The 27,503-nt window shown below is 39.2% G+C and overlaps 1 protein-coding gene across 27 annotated transcripts in view; it reads right to left on the reverse strand.

Annotated features, from left to right (window-relative positions):
* The window catches only part of LOC117206837 (MAP7 domain-containing protein 1-like), a 207,777-nt gene that overhangs the window by 18,242 nt on the left and 162,032 nt on the right, over positions 1-27,503 (reverse strand). For all 27 annotated transcript variants that reach the window (XM_033446542.1, XM_033446547.1, XM_033446553.1 and 24 more), the window contains one exon: positions 6,371-6,439. In XM_033446542.1, coding sequence (XP_033302433.1) covers positions 6,371-6,439 — 69 coding nt within the window. The remainder of the gene's footprint in view (positions 1-6,370; positions 6,440-27,503) is intronic.

Here is a 27,503-nt window from a genome sequence, read left to right on the forward strand (position 1 = left end):
ATTCTAGAATCAGAGGGATGAATGGTATGGATAAGGTGAAAACAAAAAAAGATAAAAAAGAATGGGATAGAGAAAAGGAACGAACATTTGTACGTCTGATATTCGTAATTAAAAAGAACGTAAAATCTCATAAATATTTCCCAAAGTTTTTTTTATCGTTCATGAAGAATAACGACATCGGAACAGATGGGATCAGCGAGAGAATTTTCATGATGGAAACCTGTTCAAAGCTTGCGCATCGACCTTTGAAAACGAGAATTTAAATTGTGAAAAACGAGAAATTAAATCTTCTCTAATGATGCTCGGTCACAGATTTGTTGTTGCGAGGATCGTTAATTATAAACCTGCTCGCTTATTTTCGACATCTGGTGACGATTTGCATTCGATGAAGTGAGAAAGAGATAGAGAGAAAGAGGGGTGTTTCACCCAACGTCGATTCTTCCGCCGGCTGATTGCAAATGCCGTGAGGAAAAAACGCGGCAGCCGTCGACTATAATTGATAATTGCAAAACGTATAGCGGCGATGAATGGGCGACCAGCGCATTATTACAAAAAGGCATACGAGAGCCGTGTTCTTTGGTTAAACGATCGCAGCTCGATAACCGTCTACAGAGAGTGGCGAATGGAAATGGAAGAGCTCGCGTTATCACGTGGTCAATTATATCATTGGAAGTTGTTTAAATCCTCCGCATTCCGTCCCCACCTTTCCAACGATTCGTATTATCAAGACTGGCTGTTTATTGCTCTGGTAGACTCCATTCTTTTCAACTGTTGCGATGATAATAGCCGATTGCATATCGACGCGATGCAATGGAAAGAACGAATGATCGAGAAGAGCTGGAAAAGGATAGGCGCACGACGTTGCAGCTCCTCGTAAAATGGAATTACATTCGATTATTGATTGCACAGAGCCCCTGATGTATTCTGATTAATTGCAGTTCGCGTAGCTTATTTTCTGCGACCTCGCGCTGCTTAAAAAAAGGAATGCGAAAGGGGAGGGAAAAAGATGACCGGGAAGCTCGCAAGAGGTAGTTTGATTCGTTTCCATCGAACGTCAGGTAGAGGGAAACTGCTGCTACCTGCCGATGTTGTTTCCGGCTGCTGATTGCAAATGTCAGAAAAGAGGAAAAGGCGTGAGAGCGAAAGGGAAGGGATAGAGAGAGAGAGAGAGAGAGAGAGAGAGAATGTGTAGCTTGGTGGACCGCTTCGTGGAAGCCGTTGATGGTAATTGGACGTTTCATTAGCAATGCGGATGCGGAATCGAGCGAGAGGGAGTGAGACATTGCATGAACAGGAGGAGTTACCGGTAGAGCGATAGAAAGAGGCGGGGAACGTACGCCTGGAAAGCCAAAAGGGGAAACAGGGTGAAAGCGTTTCGACGTTACTGATAATGTTACGGATATAAAGTTCTGTCGGATGCGGTCTCGAAAAAGGAGAGGGTTGTCGATGGAATTCGTGTCAACGGATTACGAAAAAAAGAAAGAAAAAGATGGCATATTGAAAGACTGCACTCTAAGTACGACACGTAATTAATATCAATGCTCTACTTTTCATGGGAAGTATCGATTGCGCGTTACCAGAATCAATAACATTTGCATCGAGTCCCTATTAGAAATTCGAGGAACTCGTTGGATATTCGAGTATATAAATCAGAGTGATTATGCGAAAGAGGGGAAAAAGGAGGAAAGATGAAGAGGAAAAAAAGAGGGGAAAAAAGTTGCGAGGGAAAAAACTTTCGACGATGATTTTAAATTACAGCGGTCTCGAGTCACAATGGGTTCCGCTTTCCGCGAAAACGGTCGAAAAACGTCGAGAGGCCCTCGGCGGTGGATATACACACGTCGGCTCTGTTAATCTTCCGTCGCCTGGAAGTGAGTCGGAAAACAATGGAAATCCAGCCTTTTCATCGGGTTCCGTAGGCCGCGTTGGAATTGAAATTTCGCTCTGAAGAAACCCAATTGTGGACCGAAAGCTCTGAAATCCGCAATAGTTCCCAGCCATTTCTAAAAGCATTTCCCTTATCTCTACGGGAACGTTTCATTGCAGATTTAGAGCTTCACCGGAAGCTATCAATCTTTCTATGGATACTAGCCCGCAATCTATGATTGCAAACTTATTACTCGATCGAGAACCGATTTTGTCTTCGTCCAGCCGACCGTTTCGTTACTTTATCAACGATTTTAAGTTCGTTGAAAGTTCGATAAGACGGCGAACTTCTCCGATCTTTTCTCAATTCTATGCTCGTCTCGATGAAAAATTAAAACCCCTAATCGTTTGCTAACAATTAAACGGATGAATCTTTACAAAGTACGAGCTTATGCGAAAATAGGTCGACAAATAATCCTGGCTATAATCGATGCAGTCCCCTTAAATAAACTATATAAGTTGCGACTATTTAGTTTCTTTTCTTTTTCTTTTTTTTTTTTTTCTTTTTTGACTACCTTCGTGAAGAAGCAATTTCAGAGAGTGCAAATAAAAAGGTACGCGTGTTCTTTAACCGAGCGACAGAAAGACACGCTATTTTCTTCCGTGGAAAAAGAAATGACAAAGAACGCATCGCCAATTGAACACCCGTATACACTAGTCTATTGTTGTTGTCAATAGGAATGCGCTTCGCTGAATCGCTACGTTACAATGCAACGTAACGCTGCATGAAACAACGTAGCGGGTGTTATCTTGGATCTTCAGAAGGTGGAAAATGCATACGTGCACACAAAAGCCTTTTCCCAATCCCCCTCTTTCCCTCTCTTTAGACGCCTCTCTTTGGGTAATATTCCGGAATACTTTCACGCAAATTATTTCCAGTTACAATGGTCCTTGGATTCGAAGTTTTTATTCAAAGAGGAAACCAATTTGAGGCAAATAGATATCATATCAAAATGATATCGAAGAAATGTATGCATCGAAATTTCTAGTCGTGTCCATTTCGAAATCCGGAATTGTTTCAATAGTAAATCCATAATCCATTGATTGATAAATAAACGCAGTGTATAAAAATGATCCATCGAAGATGTTGAAAACGATAATTCGGTCATATCAAGCTATAACTCGTTGAAATGCGGTTCTTTAGGTCAATATGTTCCTATTTCCGCACTGGCAAGGTCGCGAAAGTATCTCGCAGGCTGTACGTTGAAAAATCTGTCAGTAGATACAGGCAAGGGACTCTGTTAATCTTCCAACGTTAGGAAGTGGGTCGGAAAACAATAGGAATCTGTTCTACCCATCTACCTTAGCGCATCGTTCTTACTATTTTCCTGTGCTCGTGGCACTACTCGAGTCGACTGCCTCTCCACTTCAACCACCTTTTCTTCTATCCTTGCTCCTTCAGCTATTCCTCTCTTCTGTCGCATCGGTATAATGCTCAAGCTACTTCTCGAGTAATATATACACAATACCAAGAAGTATCCGCTTCTTTTCACGAATACAAGCCAATGATCGGTGATTTATTACGCGTATTAATTAATTTCGCCCTCTTTTGAATAAAATTGAAATTTTATTCGTAGTCTACGTGTATATGTATAAGCTAATTATGTAATATATAATTACGGATCATTGAATAAGGTAATTATACGTCACAAATAAATTACGCGTAAATAATGATAAATTGTTACAATACAGTATCAGAACAGTACTAGAAAATAGTTATTACAATTGGATAAATCTAAAGCAATAGAATTAATTTACATGGCCAATTATCACCGGCCGATCCGGCGCTCGAGATTCGTCATTTTCGTTTTTAATGTCATTGCGTCAAGAATCATCCTGCTTTTAATATCTCGTGCCACTGAACGCTGTTCGTTTATTATTTCAATCGAATTCAACGATATCTCATCGACTAGTAGTAATTGCAAATTTTAAACATTTAATTTTCTTTCTTGACAATGGCCAACGATTGGAAATTCAACGATTTTAAAAATGGAATGAATCGCACGAATGAGAAAACGCGAGAAACACACGCTTGCGGATGCGAACCCGGTAGCAACGGCCTTGAGCTATGTTAAAGTAGCTTCTATTCGCCGAGCACCCGTGAATTTGTTGAATTCAGTTTCACCCGGTCGGCACACATGTGCACACGTTTAAATGCAATGCGTCGAGTGGCTCGTATTCCATTTTAATGGAGGCTCGCCGGGAGTCTGCTGGTGACGATCGAAATTGTCCTGCTTTCTCATCCTAGCGCCACCAGAGTGTTCTACTAATATTTAACGAGCGAACGAGCCTCGCGTGTGCAACGATTCCGTGCGACTTCGTTTCTGTTTCTGACCTCAAGCACTGATAATTGTCCTCGCGTTTAACACCTGGCTGAATATTCCGCGAGCACACCTCTAATAACGTTATCAGCAAAACAAAATCCTTTAATTTTCCCCACCCCCTCATCTACCACCCCTTTATCGCATCTCCGTGGAAATATCGCGGGTATACAATGTACGAACAGCCAGAGGATAAAATTTGTATTATGTACGATAAAACGCATACAGGTTGGCTCCACGCCGGAACCGACAAACTTTGGCAGCATGTCCAGAATATTATTTTAAGTAAAAAATGTTACATAACCATGGTTCCATTTATTCAGGTCTGGACTTAAGCTTCGTTTAATTATTTATTTGCAATTCTACGAAATTGCATTTAATTCTACTACGAGCAACCGAGTACTCACGGGTATCCATTTCTATATTGCTTTTAAGAATTTGTTACGTTCCAGTGAAAATATTACGAAATCGCTCCGGACTCTTGTTCTCAGATATTATTAAATAGAAATTTATATACAAGTTTGAAATTTGGATATTGTATATTAAAGTTCAAATTTATTTATGTACTCGTTGGATAACAATAGTATCTTGGTTGCCTGTATAAGGATTAATCTTTTTCTACCAGGCGTATCGAATCAAGCGTGCATGAAATGAAAAACATGATACACATCAGCAGTTGGATAATTAGCATTGTTGATATTCGATGGACGCTGTGAATGGAAACAGGACTACTTAACAATACATGTAAATTATGGCTGATTATTACGGCTGATATATAATATTAATACATCTTCCATATCTCAAGAACGAACTCGAATCAGCCAATGATGCATGTAACATTTTTACTTGGAATAACATTCTGAACACGCTAACGAAATTTATTATTCGCCAGGAAACACCCAGTACACGTATAACGATCAATTACCTAAGTTTGCTGCCATGGATCGTTAATCTCTTTGCAGTATTTAACACGCAGAGTGGCTCTATTTACACGTGTGTTTCCACTTTGCGGACGTTTTTGATTAGAAACGCTTTTGTCGCGATCTGTCGTCGAATCGAAAGTTCGGGCGAGTAAACATTTGGAACAAATCTCTCAAGGCTCGCCGGTGGAACGAATTTTTCAGACCTGCGTACGGTCACTGATATTTCGGTATTCTTCCAAACAAATGCACACGTTATTATCAATTTCATGGACGCTTCTGTCACAGTTGATTAAACTTCTGGCTTTTCGAGCGCGAGCTGAGATTTGCGGCGAAGATCAGTCGATAGGATTAAAACGTTATTAAATCCATTTGTCGTTTCACAGTGTGTGCAGATATTGCGTTTGTTATCTGGCGTTGACCAGAAGCGCACGGATCCACGATGTGGATTCCACATTTATAGATCGATACGCGGAACGATTTTTTATTCGACTCCACGAGGGTGTCTCGTGGTATGTCGCTTTTCATTTTCCACAATAGAACACGACATCGTTTTTTCTATTTATTTCTGTCGAACTTTCTATGTATTTTTCTTTCGGTCGTATTTGAATCGCATATTCACCAGATACGTTTCGATTCGAGGATGGTGAAAACTGAGAATTATCTTGAAAGACGACCCGATTTCTTAGCTGGATAATTCAGGAGGAAACATTATTATATTTCTAACGATCACTCAACCGAATACCTCGTCAAAGCTTTGCTTTACTGTCGGTTTTTAATAGAAAATAACAACGACGACCTTCGTACCAGTTTATTTGCAACGAACGGCTCCTATTCACGAATTTACAGCCACTGATCAACGAGAAAGACCATCCGTGGCTGTTGTGCGATAGCAGCGTTGCAACAGGAATATTTGCCAGAAGCTTCCGCGATAAAAGGAAAACGTAATGATACTTTTCCACCGACATGCGATACGAAATCCTAAATGGCCTTTCCTAACTAACACGTACACGTATATATAAGTATGAACGATCCATGCATGAAGTGTATAAAATTCTCGTAACATTTGTGGAAACGTGTGCGAACGAGATAACAAGAAAAAGGAGAGAAGCGATATAGCATCGCAACGATGTTGATCGATTGGATACAGTCGTGCCATGATTCTAATATATCGTGGCGATTTGTCAATTTTTGATTGCTTACCCTTCGTGAGAGAGTGGCGATTGTGTGCAGAACTGGACCTTTGGTTAGTTTCCTCAGAAGCGGCTCCAGCTGTAACAAAATTATTCGTTTTAATTGACCGACTATTGTTACATCGTTCAATATGACGATTCGATTTTTAGCGCAATTAAAGTGCGATAGGCGGTTTGTATCGATTAAGGTACATGCAAGCCTGATTTTTTATTAATAAGTGCATTAACGTAAATTAACAATTACAACGACTGTAATATATATGTCGGGTTAAGGTTGAAATTTTGCGCATGTGATCGAATGGTCGAGATGTTGATGACAACGAATTCAGGTTCGATAACGAATCCACGGTCAATGGGATGACGAATGAGTTGTGATACACGTATGACTCCACGTACAAGTAAAACTTATCTGAATGAATTGATCTGCAGTCCAAGTGGAACTGCCCTTATATATTCTTCTCCCCATCTCTCTTTGCTTTTAAGGAGAGTTATATAATTATTCCGTACCTCTGTCAGGTACACGCATCCCGTGACAGTTTAGTGACCAGCTATGTCACTTCACTGCCATGACCCCTCGGTCGTTTCTACTATCGTAAACATATTTTTAAGCGTACCCATAATACGTTCTACCTGTCCGTTGGCCCTACTCGCACCGGTTGAGATTAAGTGGAGTTCAATGAGTTTACCTTTACAGAAATCTTGGAATCCTTTACCCGTAAAGCATTTCCCCTAATCCGCTATTATCCGGCAAGGATTTCCGAATAAAAGTATAGCGCACTTAAGTGCTTTAATGGTACTAAGGGAATCTATTTTACGAGTATGTTGCAGATATACGAATTTAGTGAATGCGTCGACTAAAACAATGACATATTCTTTCGAATCACTTTTACCGCTTAGTTTGTCAGTTATGTCCATGTGAACTGTATGCCAAGGTATGCTGATCTTAGGTATAAGATGTAATTCAGCTTGTATTTTACCTGAACTTGCCTTCGAAACTTGACAAGCATGACAGTTCTCTACGAATTTACGAACATACTTCGTCATTCCTTCGAACCAGTAATACTCATACAGTTTCTCAAGCGTTTTATCCCAACCTAAGTGCATAATGGACTGGTGCACATGGTTAATAACGGACCACCTAAAACCTCTTGGGACAATGGGCAAGCAGAGATTTCTGTCTTTTCTTTGTATTTTACGGGGTTCCGCGAAAAGAAGTCTACGTGGGCCATTCGTTTGCTTTCCCGATACATAATGTCAAAGGTAAAAGTTTGTAGGTAAGCCCACCACCTGTAAACCCTGTCATTTAAATATACCTTATTACTGGATGCTTTCAAGGAATTACAATCAGTGACAATAAGAAATTCTCGTCCGTGTAGATAGTGATGGAAATACTTGACGGCGTTTACAACTGCTAACGTCTCTAGTTCATAGGAATGATACCTAGATTCCGCAGGGCTAGTTCTTTTACTGTAATATTCTATTACCCTATTTTTACCTTCAATTTTGTGCATTAAAATAGCCCCATATCCATCCGAACTAGCGTCAGTATGAAGTTCTATCGGATAGTTCGGGTCAAATATCATTAACAACGGCGCGTCGGTCAGGACGGAAATTGCCTTTTGCCTTATTTTTTCATGCCTATTCGTCCAAGTTATATTTTTATTACCGGAAGTAAGCGCGTACAGGGGTTTCATTACCTGTGAAAATTTAGGAACGAATTTCCGGAAGTACAAAGCTAAACCTATGAACTGCCTAAGCTGTGTGACGGTCGTTGGTGCAGGTAACGAACTCAAGGCTTGTATTTTACCCGGTTTGGGACGAACTTCTCCATTCTGAATTACATATCCCAAATAGAGTACCGATGTGTTTAGAAAAGAACATTTTGAAAAATTAAAAGGAAATCCGGCGTTTACGAGGGTATTTAATACGGTATCCAATCTTTCTACGGCGATAATTAGGACGTCATCCAAGTAAACAACAGCGTACAAATAAGCAAGGTCGCCTAAGGCATTTAGAATGACCCTCTGAAAAATAGATGGTGCATTTTTCAACCCAAACGGCATCGTTATGTATTCGTATTGACCATCGGGGGTAACGAACGCTGTATACTCTGTCGAATTAGGATGAATGGGAATCTGGTGAAACCCGCTGGCCATGTTCAGGCTAATAAAGTATCTCGCGTTTTGCAATCTCGCGATTTGATCAGCAATAAGGGGTAAGGGATACCGATCCGCGACCGTATTTTTATTTAGCTCTCGAAAATCGACACACAATCTATCCGAGCCATCCTTTTTCTTCGCGAGTAACATAGGGCTCGTGAACGGTGAGCTACTACGCCTTTCTAACTGGCCCGTACTTACGCGAGCACGTGGGAAACCCGTAATGAAAGAATTTTTGAAATTTTCGAGTATAGAGATTAATCGACTTTTATCGTTATCAATTACATCAGTGTCAACATCATTAATATTGATCTCGTCTTCCGCGGTTTTACTACAGGCATTAACTATCTTTGCTTTGGCAATAACGAGGCTATTTTGTGTAATATTTACGTCAAAACCTTGGCTTAAAATTTCGCGATCGATCATGATATCATATTTTAAGTAACTATCGGCAAGGACGTGGAAAGTTATCTCCAATGTAAAACCGTTAATACATACAGTGGACAAAATCTGAGACGTACTATTAACACAAGTATTTCCTACTCCTCGCATTACTACTAGATCAGTCTTTCTTTTGCCGGAAAATTTAGAGACTGCGGATTCTTTAATTAACGAGCATTCGGCTCCAGAATCGAAGTAAGATGGGAACGACTCACCCAGATGGCTTAATTTACTAGTCGGGGGTTCCACCACGCAGAACGTAACTCGACGATTATTATGGGAATTATAGTTTCTTTTCCACAAATACAGGCAATTAGGCGAAATATGTTCTTCCTCGTTACACCTGAAGCATGACACCTTCGACGATGTGGCCACTTGGTTCTCCTCTGATCTTTGTGTGTCTTTCGGCTCCAATTCTATCTTACTGCGGCACTTGGTCACTTCATGTCCGAGGTTCTCACATTGGTAGTCCCTAACCCGGCGGTCTGATGAGCTGCTTCGTTTAATTTCAGGGTCCGCCGGTGGATTCTCCGATGAAGGCTCCTGCCTCTTTTTCGCATAGGAGAGAGCATTCATTTCAGTTAGGAATTGGTCTGCGGTCTTGATTTCACTCGTAAGCGCTATTTGTTCAACCCGTTGGTCATGTGAAGTCAATCGAAAAAGGACGCAGGCGTTGATTACTTCAGCCATAGTTAAATCTTTCCACTGCGATTGCAGGAAAGAACGAAGACGAATGCCGAAAGCTCCCGTGCTTTCGTCTTCTAATGGTGGTTCATCAAACATTTTTATCAGTGTTGAGGTTGCCGTCTCTTTGCCACCAAAATGAGCAAGAAAAAGTTTCTTAAATCTGGACCAAGTAAGGCCTCCCCGGCCCGGCATTCGTGTAAGCCAGTGTGCTGCAGTGCCTTCTAGGGCACGACTCATAGTGGTGAATAAATCACCGTTTTGTACAGACCTTCTCTCCAGGAGTAGACCGACAATTGCACACCATGCAGCCGGGTCGGCACCCGCGATTTCTGGGTTGAAACGCGGTAGCGGTAATTCTTTAAGTTCCACACTCGATTTTTGCTCTCTCGACTGCGTTAACTCGCGCAAAATGGTCACGAGCTGTTGCGTTGTTGCCACAAATCCTAATCCAACTTCTGACGTCGGGTTAAGGTTGGAATTTTGTGATGAATCTCCACTCAAATTTACCATCGCGGTTGCTGATATTCGTTCACACAGATAAAATGCCACATGTAATGAGAAGGATGACGAATGAGTTGTGATACACGTATGACTCCACGTACCAGTAAAACTTATCTGAATGAACTGATCTGCAGTCCAAGTGGAACTTCCCTTATATATTCTTCTCCCCACCTCTTTTTGTTTTTAAGGAGAGCTATATAATTATTCTATACCTCTGTCAGGTACACGTCCCTTCCGTGACCGTTCAGTGACCCGCTATGTCACTTCGAGCCCAAGCCCATCGTCATAAAATCGGATTAGAACATTAAAACTATTTCTTAGTTTTATTACTTAATTTTAATTAGGGTCTTTCCCAACATTCCAAAAGGGAAGCCCCGATGTCCTTTCATCTCCAACATATATAAAGGCTCGACTGATGTAATCAATCACTTGAACATTACAAAAAATATTAATAACGTTAGTTATATTAATCAAGTTAACGTAACAATGAAACTAATATTATTCGTTTTTTTACAAAATCTTGTGGTTTTGTCACCTATTTTCAAAAGACTATCTTCTATCTATCTTCGAATCTATCAGGTTGTTCATCTTTCAACTATTCCATATTAGAATTCTTTTCTTTCGTCGTCAGAACTTCTATTTTTCCCATCAGGTGTTCAATTTTCTCAACGCGAGAATTGATTGTAATTTCAACAAATAAATAAAAAAAAAAAAGAAAAAAAAGGTGTTCAATTGTTGCTTTTTAAGATGAAGAAACAGACTGTCCAATTTATAATTTTTCAGACGAAAATTCCACCAGAAACTATCTTACGGAGTAAAGTTTATTACAAATTCTCCGCTGATATTCGGTTTCCTTTTCACCCTGTTAGGTCGCATGTCTCTAAATGTCGTCAAGTGCTGTGTTTGCGTCGACCACTCGTGGTTAACTATTCATCAAAGTTACTCGTGAAAGAGAGAGAGAGAGAGAGAGAGAGAGAGAGAGACAACGTAGAGAATGGCTGCCTTTATGCCGGAGCATCCATTGACTCTGCATATAAGGCTAACTATCACGATGCCTGCGTCTTTCGCCCACGTTGCTAACAAGCTTATTAACTGTGTCTTCATTAATCCCCTCTCTCTCTCCAAGCTGCTAATAAACACTTTCAACGGAGAAATTCAGCTTTCCGGCAGACAGACCGCGAGCCACGTTCCAATTATTTTTCCACCATGTGAAATTAGCCATGTAAATATCGTCGGGAACGTTTTTACGCAACCTGCGCGCTAGTTTCGTTTTTATATATTGTACGTACGTATATTGTAAGCTGATGAAACGATTACCCAACGATGTAACAGTTTTCACTCGTCACTTTCCCCGCTGCGTTCTTCCATTGTGAACGCCGTTGCTCTCGATCGGTAATCGTCGCAAAGCATTTCCAAGTACTCTGCCAATTTCTATTTGCTAAACATTTTGCTCGTGTTATAGAAGGCACTTGTACATTCTATTTAGATCGCCGGTGTTTATGCAAATTCATAGTTTTATACATTATACACTTGAAGAAGTGGAATTTGAATAGAGATTTCTCACTCGTTAAATATCAGTAATTGTGCATCGCACAAGAGGAGGGCACATTGAAAGGAATACGCAGGTCTGATTGACTACATCCTAGTAAAGCTTACCTTCTTCAATGTAATTTTCCAAAATAAAGCACGAGTTATTTTCCTTATTAACCAAGATAAGCAAACATATGTATAAATTTATTATCTATATCTACATATATATACAACAAAGTGCATAGAAGGGAAACATACAGAGTATGTCTCTTGCTTTCATGCCTCGAGTGCATTTTCTTTGAGGGACGTACAATATTTTAAAAATCTTATACATATGTAGTATATTCTTGCATATTACATGCATTCTCTGTGCCATATATCAAAATAAGTACATAAAAATTCCAAATCTGGTTGTACCATGCAAAAGAATCCGTACTATTCTCCTCGCCATAAAGTTCTCTTTAAAAAAGATACTACAACCACTATATCTTCTTAAAGTGTTAAATACAAGCCTCTGACTAGAAGATAGCTGTCGAAGCCGGTGGTTTCAAGGTTTGTAGCGTATAATAACGTAATTTCGTTGAACAGGTTACACTTCGCGGGTCATTTCTCTGGCAATCGATTCGGGGTTTCGTACTCGTTCACGCGTGTATATTGCTGGCGAAAACGATCCGCTGACGCGTTCAACATTTTGCACATCGTCCAAGGGTGTGTTGTACGTACAGCGAAATCAGAAAGCGGTCAATTGATCGAGCTACCATGGATACGAGTTGTTCGATTCAATCGATCTCGATCGTTTGTGAAACGAGCTTCTCCGCGTAGCGTCGCACACTGCATAAACTCCGTGTAATCGCCAAGGATTTTGTCGCTAAAAGTTAATTATGCGATTTTGTGCCACGCTCCTGCAAGTTAATAGTTTGTTAGGCGATTCAGCGAACATTAAACATTAATTAATTTCCGTTCCGGCCATGGCCATGTCGAAGTAGCCATCATGGCGAAACCACCATCCTTTATAAAATTTCTATGAAACGGGAAAGCCTCGTTCTTGTCCATTGAAATTTAGTTACCAAAGATACGATGTTCATCGATGAACGCCGACCATACAGAAATAGGTTAGTTTATCGAAAATGAACCACGTTAGTTGAACAACCCTTTCGTATACAAATGGAGAGCAGGTGGAAACGATATAATGTGGTTACAAATTAGAATTTTAAGAGACAACCGGTCGGTATAGCCGTGTCGAGTACAGAGTACATTTTACGTAGAAGCAACTTGAATTTTGGACTGCAAAAACTATCTGCGAATTAATATTCTTACAATCTTTCATTGAATCTATATGGAATTAAATACTTTTCACTTCTTACTGAAAAACAGTTGCCAATAATTGTATTAGCAAAAATTGAAGGGCTCGTAATAGAAACAACCTTGGACTTTGTTCATGCTTGTACTTTTCCAAGAAAATAATAGAAGATTTTAGTATCTTTAAGTTCTGTTGTTTAATAGAAGATGTCAATCCTCCTTAATAAGATATTGACTGTACGATACAATTGCTATAAGTGTATTTTTACTTATATCGTAGAAGAATTGCATTTTATTAAATCATGAAGTTACGGGTCTCGTGACATAGGCTGTTTTAGCAAAACCAGTTCAGTTTCCTTGGACAATAAATCAAAATCAATCATATCGATTCTACTATGTTATGAGTTTTGCTTTCGACAGCTAGAACCTAAAATCAAAAACGTGGAGAAACTTGACGACGACACATTTTGTTACGAGTCTCTCGATTAACTTGTAGTTATCGAAGATTAGGATGCGTGGTTTTAAAAGGAACAGCAAGAAACAATTCTCGCAGAGATCCTTAAGCTCTCCAAAAATGTCTCCGACTAATGTTTCAATATTCAAAAGTAACCCCTGATTTTATCACCGCGCTATATCGTTTCCACATATAGGATCTGCATGCAGGTGAGCTCCGCGGTCGAACACGACGGCGAACTTCGACATTTCTATCCTTGGCCAGTTCTTCTCCGCCATTATCCGGGGAAGTTCGCCAAGTCAGTGGTGCGGAAGTCGCCTGCGTCGTGAACGACGAAGAAGATTGATCATTTCGTCGAGGGATAAATCGATTCACCGGAAATTGACGGAGAATTTAACGAAATATTATCCTGAGTGATGGTCCATAAATAAATTTGTACTTGGAAAGGACCAACTACCAACTAGTTTCCCAGGACAGATTAATAATACAATTCGTCCTGATTATAATTCCCCACGTATCGCATATCTAGATAGTGTTCAGGGTGGATATATGAAAACATTCGTGTATAATCGGGGCATTCGTCTATTTGCTATGAATCCCTTTGATGATGCCAATTTTGCTTCTCGACAATTCCCTCGCTAATGATCGTGCCAATTGCTCGTGTTATTATGTTAATTCGTTGAATAAACTGCTGGAATTTTCATCAACACTAGGGTAACAGCTAAGTGACCGTTTAACCTAAATATGCGTATTATTCTTGCAGAAGTACGATGGAGGATAATTTTTGTATTCTAAGAATTTTAGAAATGTTGTTATTATCTCCCTCGAACAGTTGGAATACTAAATTAATAAAAAACAATAATACAATTTAATTGATACATCCAATTTTAAGTCTTTCCACTGAAATATTAAATTAACGATAGACTAAACTTTGGTCAATATACGTTTGATTTAAATTCCAAGCAGAAGAGAAATGCTGTTTCCTTTAAAAACATCGTAAACAAGAAACTCAGGATATCTGAGTAAAATCATAAGTTAAGCGTTCTAAGTGCTGCTGCAATAGCACGGAGAACTTTGTTATCCCGGCGCTTAATACATCGTCGAAACGAACGTACAGATAGCAGCCAAGTTTCTGGAACTTGAATGCACTCGTTCGACTGTGCAACCATGGATTTCCTACTGGGAGCTATCAAAAATATTTGCTGGCACGTCTGCGGGGGAATTAAGGCGTTGCAGCTATTACGCGAGGGCGTAAATGATGCCGGCGTAAATTGGAACTGGGCTAGGCCACGATAATGACTCGACTCTCGACGCGTTAAATATTACCAACAAGATACTACGAGGAACTTTACAGCAGCCGATGAAGTTTAAAAATTTAGACGAGTTTCTTGATTTACAGATCGCAACACAGTAGACATTCGGTTATCCGGCTCGGCTTTAACCGATTGCGATCTTGGTTTGGATTAGGGTTGACCAGAAATATTATTGACGCATAAATGCAGTTTTTCTAGTTCATATACACACACATATGTAAACTTATATATAAAGTATATCTTTTACCTATCGATCATCGTTATCAAACTTGGAAATTTAAAGAAAACGTTGATTTAGAATTCTATTCCTTCAGAAAACTTTTCAACGAAGTAGGTATTGAAGTAAAGAAAATTACCATTGGTATCTCAGAGCGCTTATTTCGAAATTAATAAGAGAAGCAGGAGATTTATTATAGATAGAAAAATGGATCCAAACTTCTGACCAGTACTAATACACCAATTGTTACGTCGGGCGACACTCTACCTGGACCAGGCCACGCACCGCAGGTAAGAGGGGAACCAGATGCCCGCTCATCCTTACTGCGTACCCTCAATAGTCTTAAGGACCCATCATAAATCTCAGTAATTTGCTACCTAAGGTCCTTCCGACCGAACAAACATCTCTTTACTGAATCGTTTCTAAAGTTTATTGTTTACTACGGGAAGACAGGGGAAAGTTAATTTTTTTCACACTTTTTTTATGTTTATTAAAATTTACAATCAATTCTCGCGTTGAGAATTTTCAGTAATTTTTCTGGCGTGGCGCAGTAACATGACTAATTATTTATAATAAGTTAATACTTATTATAGATAAGTATAATTTGTAAGTAAGTATTATAAATAAGTAAATATTACTTAATTTAAGTAACTAATTGAATCTATCGTTTAGGTCTAGCGGGTAGTGTCTCTTCAGCCTGCGGATCTGGTCCGACGTATCAAGTAGTCCAGTGATTAGGGGGTTTCGGTGTTTGTTGACTCTTTTGCTATATCTGTCGCTATATTTTGCTATTTCCTCTTTGACTGTGGGTATCTTGAGGTGGCGATGTATTGTTTCGTTGGTAACATACCAAGGTGCATCAATTAAGGATCTTAGCGTTTTCGATTGGAAGCGTTGAAGTATTTCAATGTTGGAGTTACTTGCTGTTCCCCATAGTTGGATTCCGTAGGTCTAGACAGGTTTTATTACGGTCTTGTAGAGGGTAATAAATTCTGTAATTATTCTGTATGTTTAGTTTGGAGCGTCGGCCTGTGAGCCAATACAATTTTTTTAGTTTGTCCTTTAGTTGCTTATAGAGGTACTTGACAGTAAAACATTCCAACGGTTCTTTCGGACAAAATGAGTACCAGATGTTGATGCACTTACACAGCACAAGTTCAGCTAGCCTGAGGACCCGCTATAAAACCTATGTTTTTGTTAATTAAGGTTCTTCAAACGGACAGGCAGTCTTCGTCCCAAATTCCCTCACTTTCTGAACGAGGGCTATACTCGACGAATCCGATGATCTCGTGTCCTTAGACACACCCCATCATAGTTTTCCTCTGTGGCATCATTGGGACGAAAAGTCATTCTTTCTTGCGATCTCATCGACGAAGAGGGTAGCGCCTTACGATCTGTGAGTATTACACGTTTGAGTTAGATTTTGTGAGCAAGTATAATATATCTATCATCCCGTTGACCGTGGATTCGTTATCGAACCTAAGACCATTATCACTAGTGTCGCGAGTGCCTAATCGCCGCGGTTGATTGTCAAGTCTGTAGTATTCATACTCGTGTTAATAAACCGTATCTTGGTTATACCATAACGATGGCTAAGTCCAGTGCAGATTTATCAAACGCCCACAACCCTATTCCTGACTCTCCTCCGACATATATATAAAACAATGAACATACATGTGTCCATTTTTTTCATTAACCGGTAAATGATAAAAGATACATATTGTAGCAACTAGTTAGAGGTGTTCGGTTCCATACAAGCCGGATAAGCGAGACTCCACTGAATCTCTAGACAAATGGAAATCGACGTCGAACGAAGCAGGGAGACTTTAAAGAAAAAATCGTTTTATCGAACTCGGCTCTTTAGCTGAGTTTCTCGTCTAAGCGCTCGTCGCCCCTTTCTTCGTCTCCGTATCCTTTGAGAAATCGTTCTTCGGTCGATCTCCCATCCACCGTACGGAGATCCAAGCTATTAAAACGTCACTATCGTGGATCGCCGTGGCACGATAATGAAAACTGAGAGCTCGTAATTCCAACGAAGGCTCGGCAGTAATTTCAATGGATGGATGAAGGAGATTATTACTCGTGCGAGCGAACAAGCCGCCATTACTCGTCGGTGTGGCTCAAGTCGCGCGAATGGTTGTCTCTAAGGAGAGTATCCTCGTCAGAAGGATAACCGGGTGGCATGCAGTGGACAAAAATCGAAATAATCCACTGTTCAATTTTGATCTTATTATTCGATGATATTATCAGTTTGTATGTAAATAATATAAAAGATAAAAGAGTAATTCCCCAAAAAGTCGACAGAGGACTAGTAAACATCGTTTGCACATGAAAATCTAATCATTCGAAAATTGCTCGTTCATTCGTTATACATTCTTGTTTGTTAGTTCTTCTTAATTAGTGTCTATTACACTTTAAAAATATGGAGAATTATAGTAAAGATATGTATAACTTTAATTGGCAATTTAAAAATTTCTATCTCTTTTTAAAGTGCGATTTAAAAAGGAAGGTTCAAACCATCCTGCAATTTTGATTGTTCTGCGTCAGAAAGATATTGTATTACATTGCTACATAATCCTTTTCCGCTACAAACTGGTACACTGCGCGTTCTTTATTTCTTTCAGTGAAATCCACTCGTAATCGCAACTTGCATCAAGAGTGCATTTCTGATCACATTTGTTCCGAGAAAAGTTTAAAAGTTACACAAAAGCTCTGTTCTTTACTAAATGTCAGCACAATATCTGACAGAACAGAATGGAAGTATAAATTATTTCTGCATAACACTTATGCAAAAATGGAGAGATTTACTCAAACGACATCGTGTGTAGTTAGACAAAGAAACAAATATTCAAGTTGTTTCAACTGAGCCAAAAAAATAGGAAAAATACCAACAAAGATTTGATAAACAGACTTCTACCCACCTCGGATCCTCTGATTATTTAGTTTCAGGAAAATGTACACATTCAGATTATATGCATTTCTTTTTTATCTTTGTCCCAAATCCTCATTCAAATGCTACACTGTGGTACGTGAGAACGTGGGCTGCGAACGAGGCGAACGTGGGCTGTGAACGTGCGAACGTTGCCTGCAAACGTGCGAACATGGTGAATTGTGATTTTTGCCCAAAATCCTCATTCAAATGCCACACTGTGGGTGGATGAAACTTTCCTCGAATGTGGCATCACGTTTTGTCAACCGTTCATTACGTCCATGTGCACGATGAAAAGGGTTAGAATTTCCTTTCGTCTGGATGCGTTTTCGAAGAATGGAAATTAATGTCGGCGTCTAGTATAGGTAGATTCATTTACTGCAATGAATAATACGGCAACAGCACGATACACGAGTCAGCTTTTTGAAAGGGTCGTTCATGTGCAATTTGTGTTTATTCAATTTGGATAATCATTATCGATCGAAACCGGCTGATTGTTTTAGTAAGAATATAACGAATAACGAAACGATATTGGACAAATAATGTCGATCGAAATGGTTTCGGCAATAAAGCGTTTTCGACGAGAATAACGCGATAGGAATGAAACTGGTCCTTGAAAAAGAAAAAACAGTTTTATAGCTGTTAAACGGCCCGATGGTGATAAAAGCGTTGGGTTTGTAGTCGAGGATGCATCGTGTCACTTTAAAAAGAGATGTACCGGTTGGTATGAACACGTCAAAAATCGAATCGAATCCACTGAGGAAATTGATATCACTTTCACGTGTGAACGCATAAAGAAAACAACGAGTAGAGTGGCATGGCTCGGCGTAAAACACGGTAGAAAGATCACAGAGTAATATAAGAGAACACTCAGAGGAATAAACACGATACACGAAGCCACTCGTATAACGAGCACGTTCGTTTCAACTTCCGGTCTCCGCATGAACACCCCTGCGAAGCATTTTGGCGGTGCTAAATAATCTTCTGATTTACTGCCTCGTGCCGCGAATAGCAAATAATAGTCACTTCGCGTTGCTCCAGTTCGCTTTTGCGCGAAGCACACGAACGGCGCTTCTGACGTTCTACCTTCCGGAATTAATATCCCGCTACGAGGATGTTTAACGACACTGAAATAATTTGGTGAAATTAAAACTTTCCTTTGCCCCTTGTTCGTTTTCGCTTCCGTGCGCGAATTGAACTACGCGTATCTGCTGCCAAGAGCTTCAAGTCAACATTTAGGTATTTGACTCTTTTTTTTTCTTTTTCGTGTCTCACGCAATCAACGTCTCTCGAATTTTTACGAATCAGGAGATGCAACAAATTCCAATTCTTTTACAGTGACTGGAAATCGCGAAATTATATTAAACTGTTAAAAATGTTCGTAGCGCGTTTGACAGTTGATATACAGTAGCGCACAAAGTTTACCTCTAAGCGGTTGAATGCTATAATTTTATAAGATGGAATTGTATTCGATGAAAGCGATAAATATAATATATCTTGTAGAGCAGATGACTGCCAGAAACATGATGAAATATATATTTAATACAAAAGCTACAACTATACACACAAATAAATTACTTAGCAACTTTAAAATTACAATTTGTCTACTACCGTAATTGATGGATTTCGATAAAGCACGATCAAATGAAATACGAAGTTTTATCTCTTGACTTACAAAGTTTTCGGTCTTTAACGAGTTAACGCTGAGTTTCGCATATGAAGGAAGATTAAGAAAAAACATGAATCTTACCAAGAATGTATAATTTCGCACATTGTACGTAACATAGTCACACTGTCATTTATTCTGGCGCTTACTTAAACGAAGCAAAATCTATTTGAAGAACTTCATTGTTGAACAGAATTTATCGATAAATAGTTGTTTGAGAGAGAACTCGTAAATAGCAGAGAAAGAAATATTTGGACAATAGAAATAAACGTGCGAATGAGCAAAGAAGAAATACAGTAATAAATAAATACAGTATATAAAACACTTAATTTTTTTTAAGAAGCGATCACCAAAAAACTATAACTTTTACGTAGACAAGTTGATACACCTTTTACAATAAACTCTCAATAACTGCTTTATAATAAATGAACTATTCCTTTGTGAATCACTTTCACTGTGTCCGCGGTCAAGGAACGTCCTCGATTGTAACAAATCCCACTTTAATTTTCACTGTATATTTATGTGTTCCAACACTAATAGCATGGAAATACTTTCAATTTCAAATTGAAAGAATCTAAAAAAGAATTAAAAAGAAAATTGTTTTAATATAATCTAGAGAAGAGGCAACGAAGTGCTTCACGAAGCCCATAAATGTCAGTTAAAGCCGATCCTTGGTGATCCTGGTCGAGCAGCAAGCTCGTAATTCTCGTGGTACGACAACGGCTCGCGCTCCATAAATTCCTGTCGTAGACAAAAGGATCTCTTACGGTGTACCCGAGGTGATCTTGCCTCGTCGAATCTGCATTCGCGCGGTTCGAATTTACAAAGCCACGGCCACGGCGAACTATCGAATGTCGCAATGTGTTCCGCAGCGGTGGCCCGTTAATGCAAGTGTCGCATGCACGCTATCGCGCGCCACGAGAAAATTTATTGAGGCCAACGAATGCAATCGTCGCGTTCTCTTCGTCCTGTCTCTCTCTGTCTCTCTCCGTGAACATCGAACCTAGCGTGCCTTCCAATTAGTTGCGATTATTTGTCCAAGAAGACGCATAGACGGAATGTGAGAAAAACTGTTGCAGATGTAGTACAAGTCGATGCCGAGTTCAGATTTTAATGTCAGAATGGTAGAAATTAAGGTCGCAATTAGCGAAAGTACTTTAAAGAAGCGCTTTCGTTAGAATGACTTAAATGTGGCCAAAATTCTGATGATGCTTGTGAGTATCTTGCATTGACATTCTATACATACTTTTACACTGTAATCTTGAATTAATTTGCATAGAAATAGTGGTAAAAATGTAAGAATAAAATGATTTGATATATCTTATGCGCACGAGTATTCTGAATGTTTATAAGACAAATACATTTTTAATGAATTTAAGAAAATATGAAAATATGTTTCTCAAAATTGCCCCTTTGGAAAATTCCAGTTTGGAGAAACATCAAAATTCCCACTTCTGCGAAACATACTATAGGTATAGTTTTACTAGTGCTGTTAAAATACTGTTAATTTCAAACATTTCTGCTGATTTGAAATCCGCAACAAAATTATCGAATCATTGATTGTAAGTCTATCGTGTAGGTAGATCATCGTCCATAGTCAATATTCACAGATAACGTACAAGGGTTCAATATGAATCCAATAACACGAACAGTACCACGAATATGAACACGTTGCAGCGACTAGTTAATTCTTCGTCGTTTCATTTCCGGATTGTAAAGGGTGGTGAAGGGGGGCGAGTCCATTTGCTCGTCGTTACGGAGTGTCGTGATTATTCCGACGTGACGTCTGCTTTGACCGCGCTCGTCCACGACCTACGCCTCGAATACGTTTCAGGGATGGCCAAGCAAATACCAACCAGTTAACTAGTTGGCAAACATAGGCTAATACGCTTACTAGGGTGTTAACTAAACTCGCAGCCCTCGTAAATGCGCCATTCTATCTAGCCAAGATACACACTTTTCCAATGCTTCGAAGTGACTCGTAGTACTCGTGATCGATGATTAATTCCTAACTAAATCCTTTCCATCGAACCTGGAGAACAGAATTTGGTTCGTATTTCAAACATCATCGACGAGGCTGTCTGTACTTTATCTTTAGTTGAAACGTTTTATGTTTATGAATACAGTGGGATAGAGTCTATGTAAATTGTTTCTTTTTATAGGTATAACTGAAGAAATCTAAATAGAGATGTGCTTCGTTTATTAAATTTTATAAATTTCGCTTTGAATATTCTGTTCGTCCCAATCCTGGTACAGTGGACTTGAGAGAAGTTTTTCACGTACAAATAAATTGAAAGCGTAGAATTGCACGTGAAGCTTTAATTAAAAAAAAAAATCAAAAATAAAATAGAAAATTTTTCGATTACACGTGTATTTTAGTTGACGAACCTCGGTCTCAGTTCGGATTGATATTTATTAATATGAAAACAATGTTAAAATAAACAATACTACCTGCTTTCTGACGTTATTATTATCTTACTGAATAAAACTATTCTTGTATAAAGAAAAGCATACAGTGCTTACACGTGTACTTGGCAGACTTTCACATCTTTCCGATTAAGATTAATTCGTGCATAAGAAATTATTTTCTGTCTAATAATATCACTACGACATCCTATACATTTCTGCATGTACTTTTAAATTCTTTAGAAATGCAGAAATATGCACAGTCCATTTATGAACATTATTGAGAAACTGATCTTAAAATTCAAGTATGGAACAGAGAGTAAAATGAATTATCCTTCATCGGTTTCAAGGGTTGAAATCGAGACAGACCGTACTCATGGCGTTTATTATCAACAAGTGTCCTCTGCAGCTTTTTTTAACGAATCAATAAAAACACGTTTTCCGATCAACAAAACTGTACTCCCCTCAGAGACAGATGATTCATTGAACGATCACGCGCTTTGAGCAACAATTATATTGGTCGTGGAAGAGAGCTCTCTTTCCATTCGAGAACATTCGACTTTATCGCGAACGAGATTGATTTCAATTAAACACGTGTCCTATATTTCGGAGGATGAAGAAGTATTGACAAGCGACGGCAAAGCACTAGAGAATTCTATCGAGTTTGTAGTCAGCGAAAATTAATCGATTCGGCCAACGGCTAACTTGCGGTAACATTTTTTCCTCAAAGCAATATTTTTTTCTCGTCCCACAAAGGCATGAACGTTACGCGGCAATATTCTGTAACACGCAACCATTTGCAATTTAATATCGACTTATCGCATCGAGTATTTTTACTGGTGTAATTCTTACCTCGCCAATAATGCTGCTACCTTTAAACTGCTAATCAGATACTAGCCGTGTAGATGATTATAGTAATTTTAAATAATCAGCATATTTAAATATGGGTGGTCATCGATTAGTTAAATTAATTTCGTAATAGCAGAGCTGTTGAATGTTAAAAAGAAGAAAAAAAGATGGGGAGAAGGAAGCAATACGGTGATTCTTAAGCAAAGTTCAGATCACGACGCCAACTTAAATCTATACGAGCATTAGTTGGTTTATCAGACGCGCAGGGAGTTAATTAACCTTCGAAATCGAGATAGGGGAAGAAAGCGGCGACTACTTGCCCTTCTACGCCCTAGGCGTCCGGTTTAATTATCGAGGACGTACTCTCTTTGTGAAAATCCGCTTAAGTCACAATACTTAAATCTACGGCACGTGCACACGAACGACCAAACTCTTCTTTTTTCCCTTTTTAAATTGAATTATCGACGAACTTGGTCGATCGAGTTTCTATGGGGAAAACAGAGAAGATTTAACACTGGATATTAATCTTTAAAAATGATTGCTTTGGAAGCAACGATAATTCATCGCGTACCTGGAAAAAACCAACGTTTGTCACGTAAGAGACTTTTCGAACGCGAGATATATGTTTCCTGTTGTACGAAATCCAGAGCGCGAAAAGTTAGAATGAAATAAAAAGTTTGTCTTAATATAGTAGAAAACAATGTATATTTTACTTTATTTTTAAGTAATAGAAGCATAAAATTTTCTTTATTAAATCTATAGAATAACGTAAAGCGGAAAGGCAGTTCCACCGACATCGCTTTATGGTTTTTCTTTCCATTACAGACTTCCTTTGCCGGATGAATCTCCTTCAGCTTCAGAATTTGTGTGTTCTCCATTCGTAAATTTGATATTATTTCCTCGAGAAGCGTTTCTTTTTCATTGTTATCTTGCAAATCGCGTTACACGACGCTAGTAGCAATTTTATGATCGCGTCAGACAGAATCCTACTCTACGGAGAAAATCTGACCTGGATTTCGAAAAAAAAAAGAAAGAAAAAAGGAAAAAAGAGGCAGACACTCTTGGCAAAGCTATCCAACATTCCTATGACAACTTCGCGTACGTCGCTAATCAAAGACGACCAATGACGTCTCCTGTTAACCAATGAATATGCGTCGCAACAGTAATCAACAGGCAGAGAGTGTATCGCAGTTGATCGATGAGAGCCTGTTCGTCGAGTAATTAATCCGAGATTCAACCCGTGTTGTCGTTTTGTGATCGACGACTGGGCGGCTTCTGCGAACAGAATTTTTTCAAGAAGACAGACACTGAAAAAGAATCGGATGACCACGATCGTCATTAACGCGCGAAAACAGGCGAGAGTGTAACCGCAAAGCGAGCTCGGTGACGCTATTATCGCGAAAAATAAGGATGACACTTACAACAGTCCTTCTGTCGGACCGCATTAATTGAACGGCTCGCTGACCATCGAGACAGCAATAAAATGAGTCGGTTATTATCGGGTTTCTTGGAGAGGCAATGAGAGCAAAGAATATCGTAATCAACGACCAAAAAGAAGTATCGCTGTCCGATCGAACATTCGTGTTCGCGTGCGTTCAAATGATAGACCCGGCTCTGATTAAACCTCCCTTTTATCATAGTCAGGTAAACGCGGCGTGATGTGGTGCAAGGCACCGTAATGCACAGCGCTTAATACCACTGTAGTTGAATTTAATTGTAGGACATAGAGTGTCGCACTTAAGTTGGTCTGGCGATATCTTTAAAACGATTATAGGGAAGAATGTTGCGAGATGAAATTAAGTGGTTCACAGTCTGGTATAGTATGTACTAATTAATTAATTTTATGTGTTTTTGTATAAATGTATCATTTTCTAAATTTTATCTCATAATTTTTTATGTATTTTTTATTCTCCGAAAAAACAGGTTAAGATACTCTTGGAATTATTAATTTAAATGTTATTACAGTTCGAGGTCTATTAAATTGTTTTTACGTATCCATCGACTATCTATATGCTATGACAAATGTTTGCATAATTTTCTATTGCTCCTAAAACAATTGTTCATTTTTTTCTTCAAGCCACTTAAGACACAAATTGTGTTCCTTTTGCACTTTTTAATCATTCTTGTAATGTATGAGTGAACGCACCGATTATAATATACAAAATATACAAAGTGCAATTTAAAAAAACCTGCAGTTCGTTCTGGTTTAATTTCACTTTATAATATTACCGTATACACGAAACACTTGGCACACACCACTGTATCTTTTACCTCGATCTTTGGTACGAAGATTGAAAAATTCAGTTCAATTATGTATCAGCGATTCGTCTCGATTTCCTTAATTGAAGCTTCTTTCAGCATCCAGCTTGCCATCTGATCAAGCAACGACTTTCATGTTACGATCAATGCATAGGAGTTCGTAATGACAACTACGGTTCCTACGGCCAGCTCGTCTTTCTTTAATTGCCACAATGCGGCACGCGATCTTTGCCGTCTCTCGGCGACTCGTAAAGCGGAACCTAAAACGAAGGAAGATGACTCGTCACGGCTGTCATGACATTTATATATGCCGAGGAAGCATCGCGCGTAGCGCACGATAATAAATTGCGGCTGCTGGCAAGAACAGCAAGATTCTCGTCTTGCGAGATGCAACTTTTTCGGCGTCGTCTCGCTGGTTACTTGCGCTCAACCGATTCCTCGCGCACCGATTGTAATTTTAAATTTTCCCGATGCAACGGGACATGCGATTAAAGTTTTTTTGCAAGTTCCATGGAAGAAAGAAAAAACAGGCTGCCTCCGCGAGTGATTTTCTTCGCACACGCCATCCTGGCTTGTGAAACTTAAATAAGAACAGTTGGAACTTTGTTCTCCGGAGTTGTGGATGGTTTGATCTTGATCGTATCACCATGACGACTTAATTCGCCTCCATTTTGTTCTGCTTACTCATGTTGCGTTCCTTATAAAACTGTGAATACAAACGAGATTATCTGGATATCACGATGAAAGTACGCTACGTTTCATGATGCGTTATGCAGACGAGATCTTCGGTTTTACCGATTAACAGTTCGAGGAAAGTGAAGGCAAATTCATCTTCGTTATGTTTAATTATACTTAAAGCTAAAGAGAAAGTTTAAGCCTCGATTCAAATCAGCCACAATGGGATAATTTTCTTTCCATGATACGTCACACGTGAGCGTTTTCATTAGAAACAACGGTAGTCAGAATGATCAATTAATGATATTGTACAATTACAATGTCGCATTTTTAAGACTTTGAATAGTTTTTTTTTTAAATAAGATATCATGAATAAGATCTCTTTTCTTTTAATTATATAAGTATATAATATAAGTTCAGAAAGCATAAACTGGGAAATAGAGGAAAGTCAAGATATTATAAATATTACCTTTTTCAATTTGGCTCAGAATTTGTTTACGCTGATGTTACTTCGTTAGGAAAAATGAACTTACAAAAATAGCGCGTTTATTATTCTAATTGTTTATCAAAGGAATAGAATTAAAAAAGTTAGAAAAAGTGAAAATGTCGATTTAGTTTCTGAGATCTTTGTCACGCCAGATCATATCATATCAGATGGTCATACGAAAAGTTTTAAATTTAGGTCGACAGTTCTAGAGTCAATCTCTGATAAATCGACAACCAAGAAAATAAGAAGCCTTATTCGTTCAGATATATCACACTTTATACGTCATCCAGGAACAAAGTTTATTGCCTCGGAAACTACAAACGTCTAGGTGACGAGCATAAAATCTCGCATGAACCCCCAACAGAGCGTAAACGTCGGAAAAAGTACAGAGGAGTAAATATTTAACGGGCTTGTAGACGTTCTCAACGCTTTCTCGGACACGTTAGAGGAAAGTCCTGGAAGTGGACACGGCATACAAAACGGTTTTCTAGGTTGTTGCTAATTTATTCAATTAAATGAAGACGTCCGAAGAAACGACTGAGATCATTTCGCAGAACGCGTGAACCACGCAGCCCAGCGTGGAACGTGATTACGACCTAATTAAATGCACGTCAGTTTCGTGCTCTGATTCGATTTAATCTTCTGGCCACCTGTGTGTCACGCGACTAAACGCATTGTCCTTCGAGAAGCGACCGAGTAATTTCATTTCGGACTACTGTCGACGGATGTTTGATCCAGCAGCTTATTTGCATCGCAAGTCCACGCCACGAACATTCCAGCTCGAATATTCAGAGAGGTTGAAACGTTGCAAGAAACGACGATTCTCTTTTCTTTTTCTAAATTACTCTCCGGTAATCGTTTCGTTGGTACAAAACGCATGAAAATAACCGCGTACGGGCAAACAATAAACGAAGTGCGAAGAAAAAGAGAACAAAGAGCGTAGAAAAATATGAAATTTAATTGCAAGAGACAAAAGTTAAGGCGAATGGATTTTTCACGACCGATGGAGCGGCGATGAAAATTCCACGAATCGTGCGCCACACATACAGTTTCCATTCCATCGTCAGAAGAGTTGTTCGTTACGAAATGAAACTGTGAACAAGGAGAGCGAGAAAGGGTTTAGGAATGATAGAGAAGGAGAGAAAAATGAACGAACGGGAAAACGGTGCGCGTATCGTTTCATATTTCGAGACAAAGGAGGGCTTATACCTTGCCAACGAGTTTCGAATCTCGAAACGTATCAGCGTGACGGATCCACCTATTTCGCGCGT

Source organism: Bombus bifarius, unplaced genomic scaffold, assembly GCF_011952205.1.
Source record: "Bombus bifarius isolate JDL3187 unplaced genomic scaffold, Bbif_JDL3187 scf7180000008008, whole genome shotgun sequence".
Lineage (NCBI taxonomy): Eukaryota > Metazoa > Arthropoda > Insecta > Hymenoptera > Apidae > Bombus > Bombus bifarius.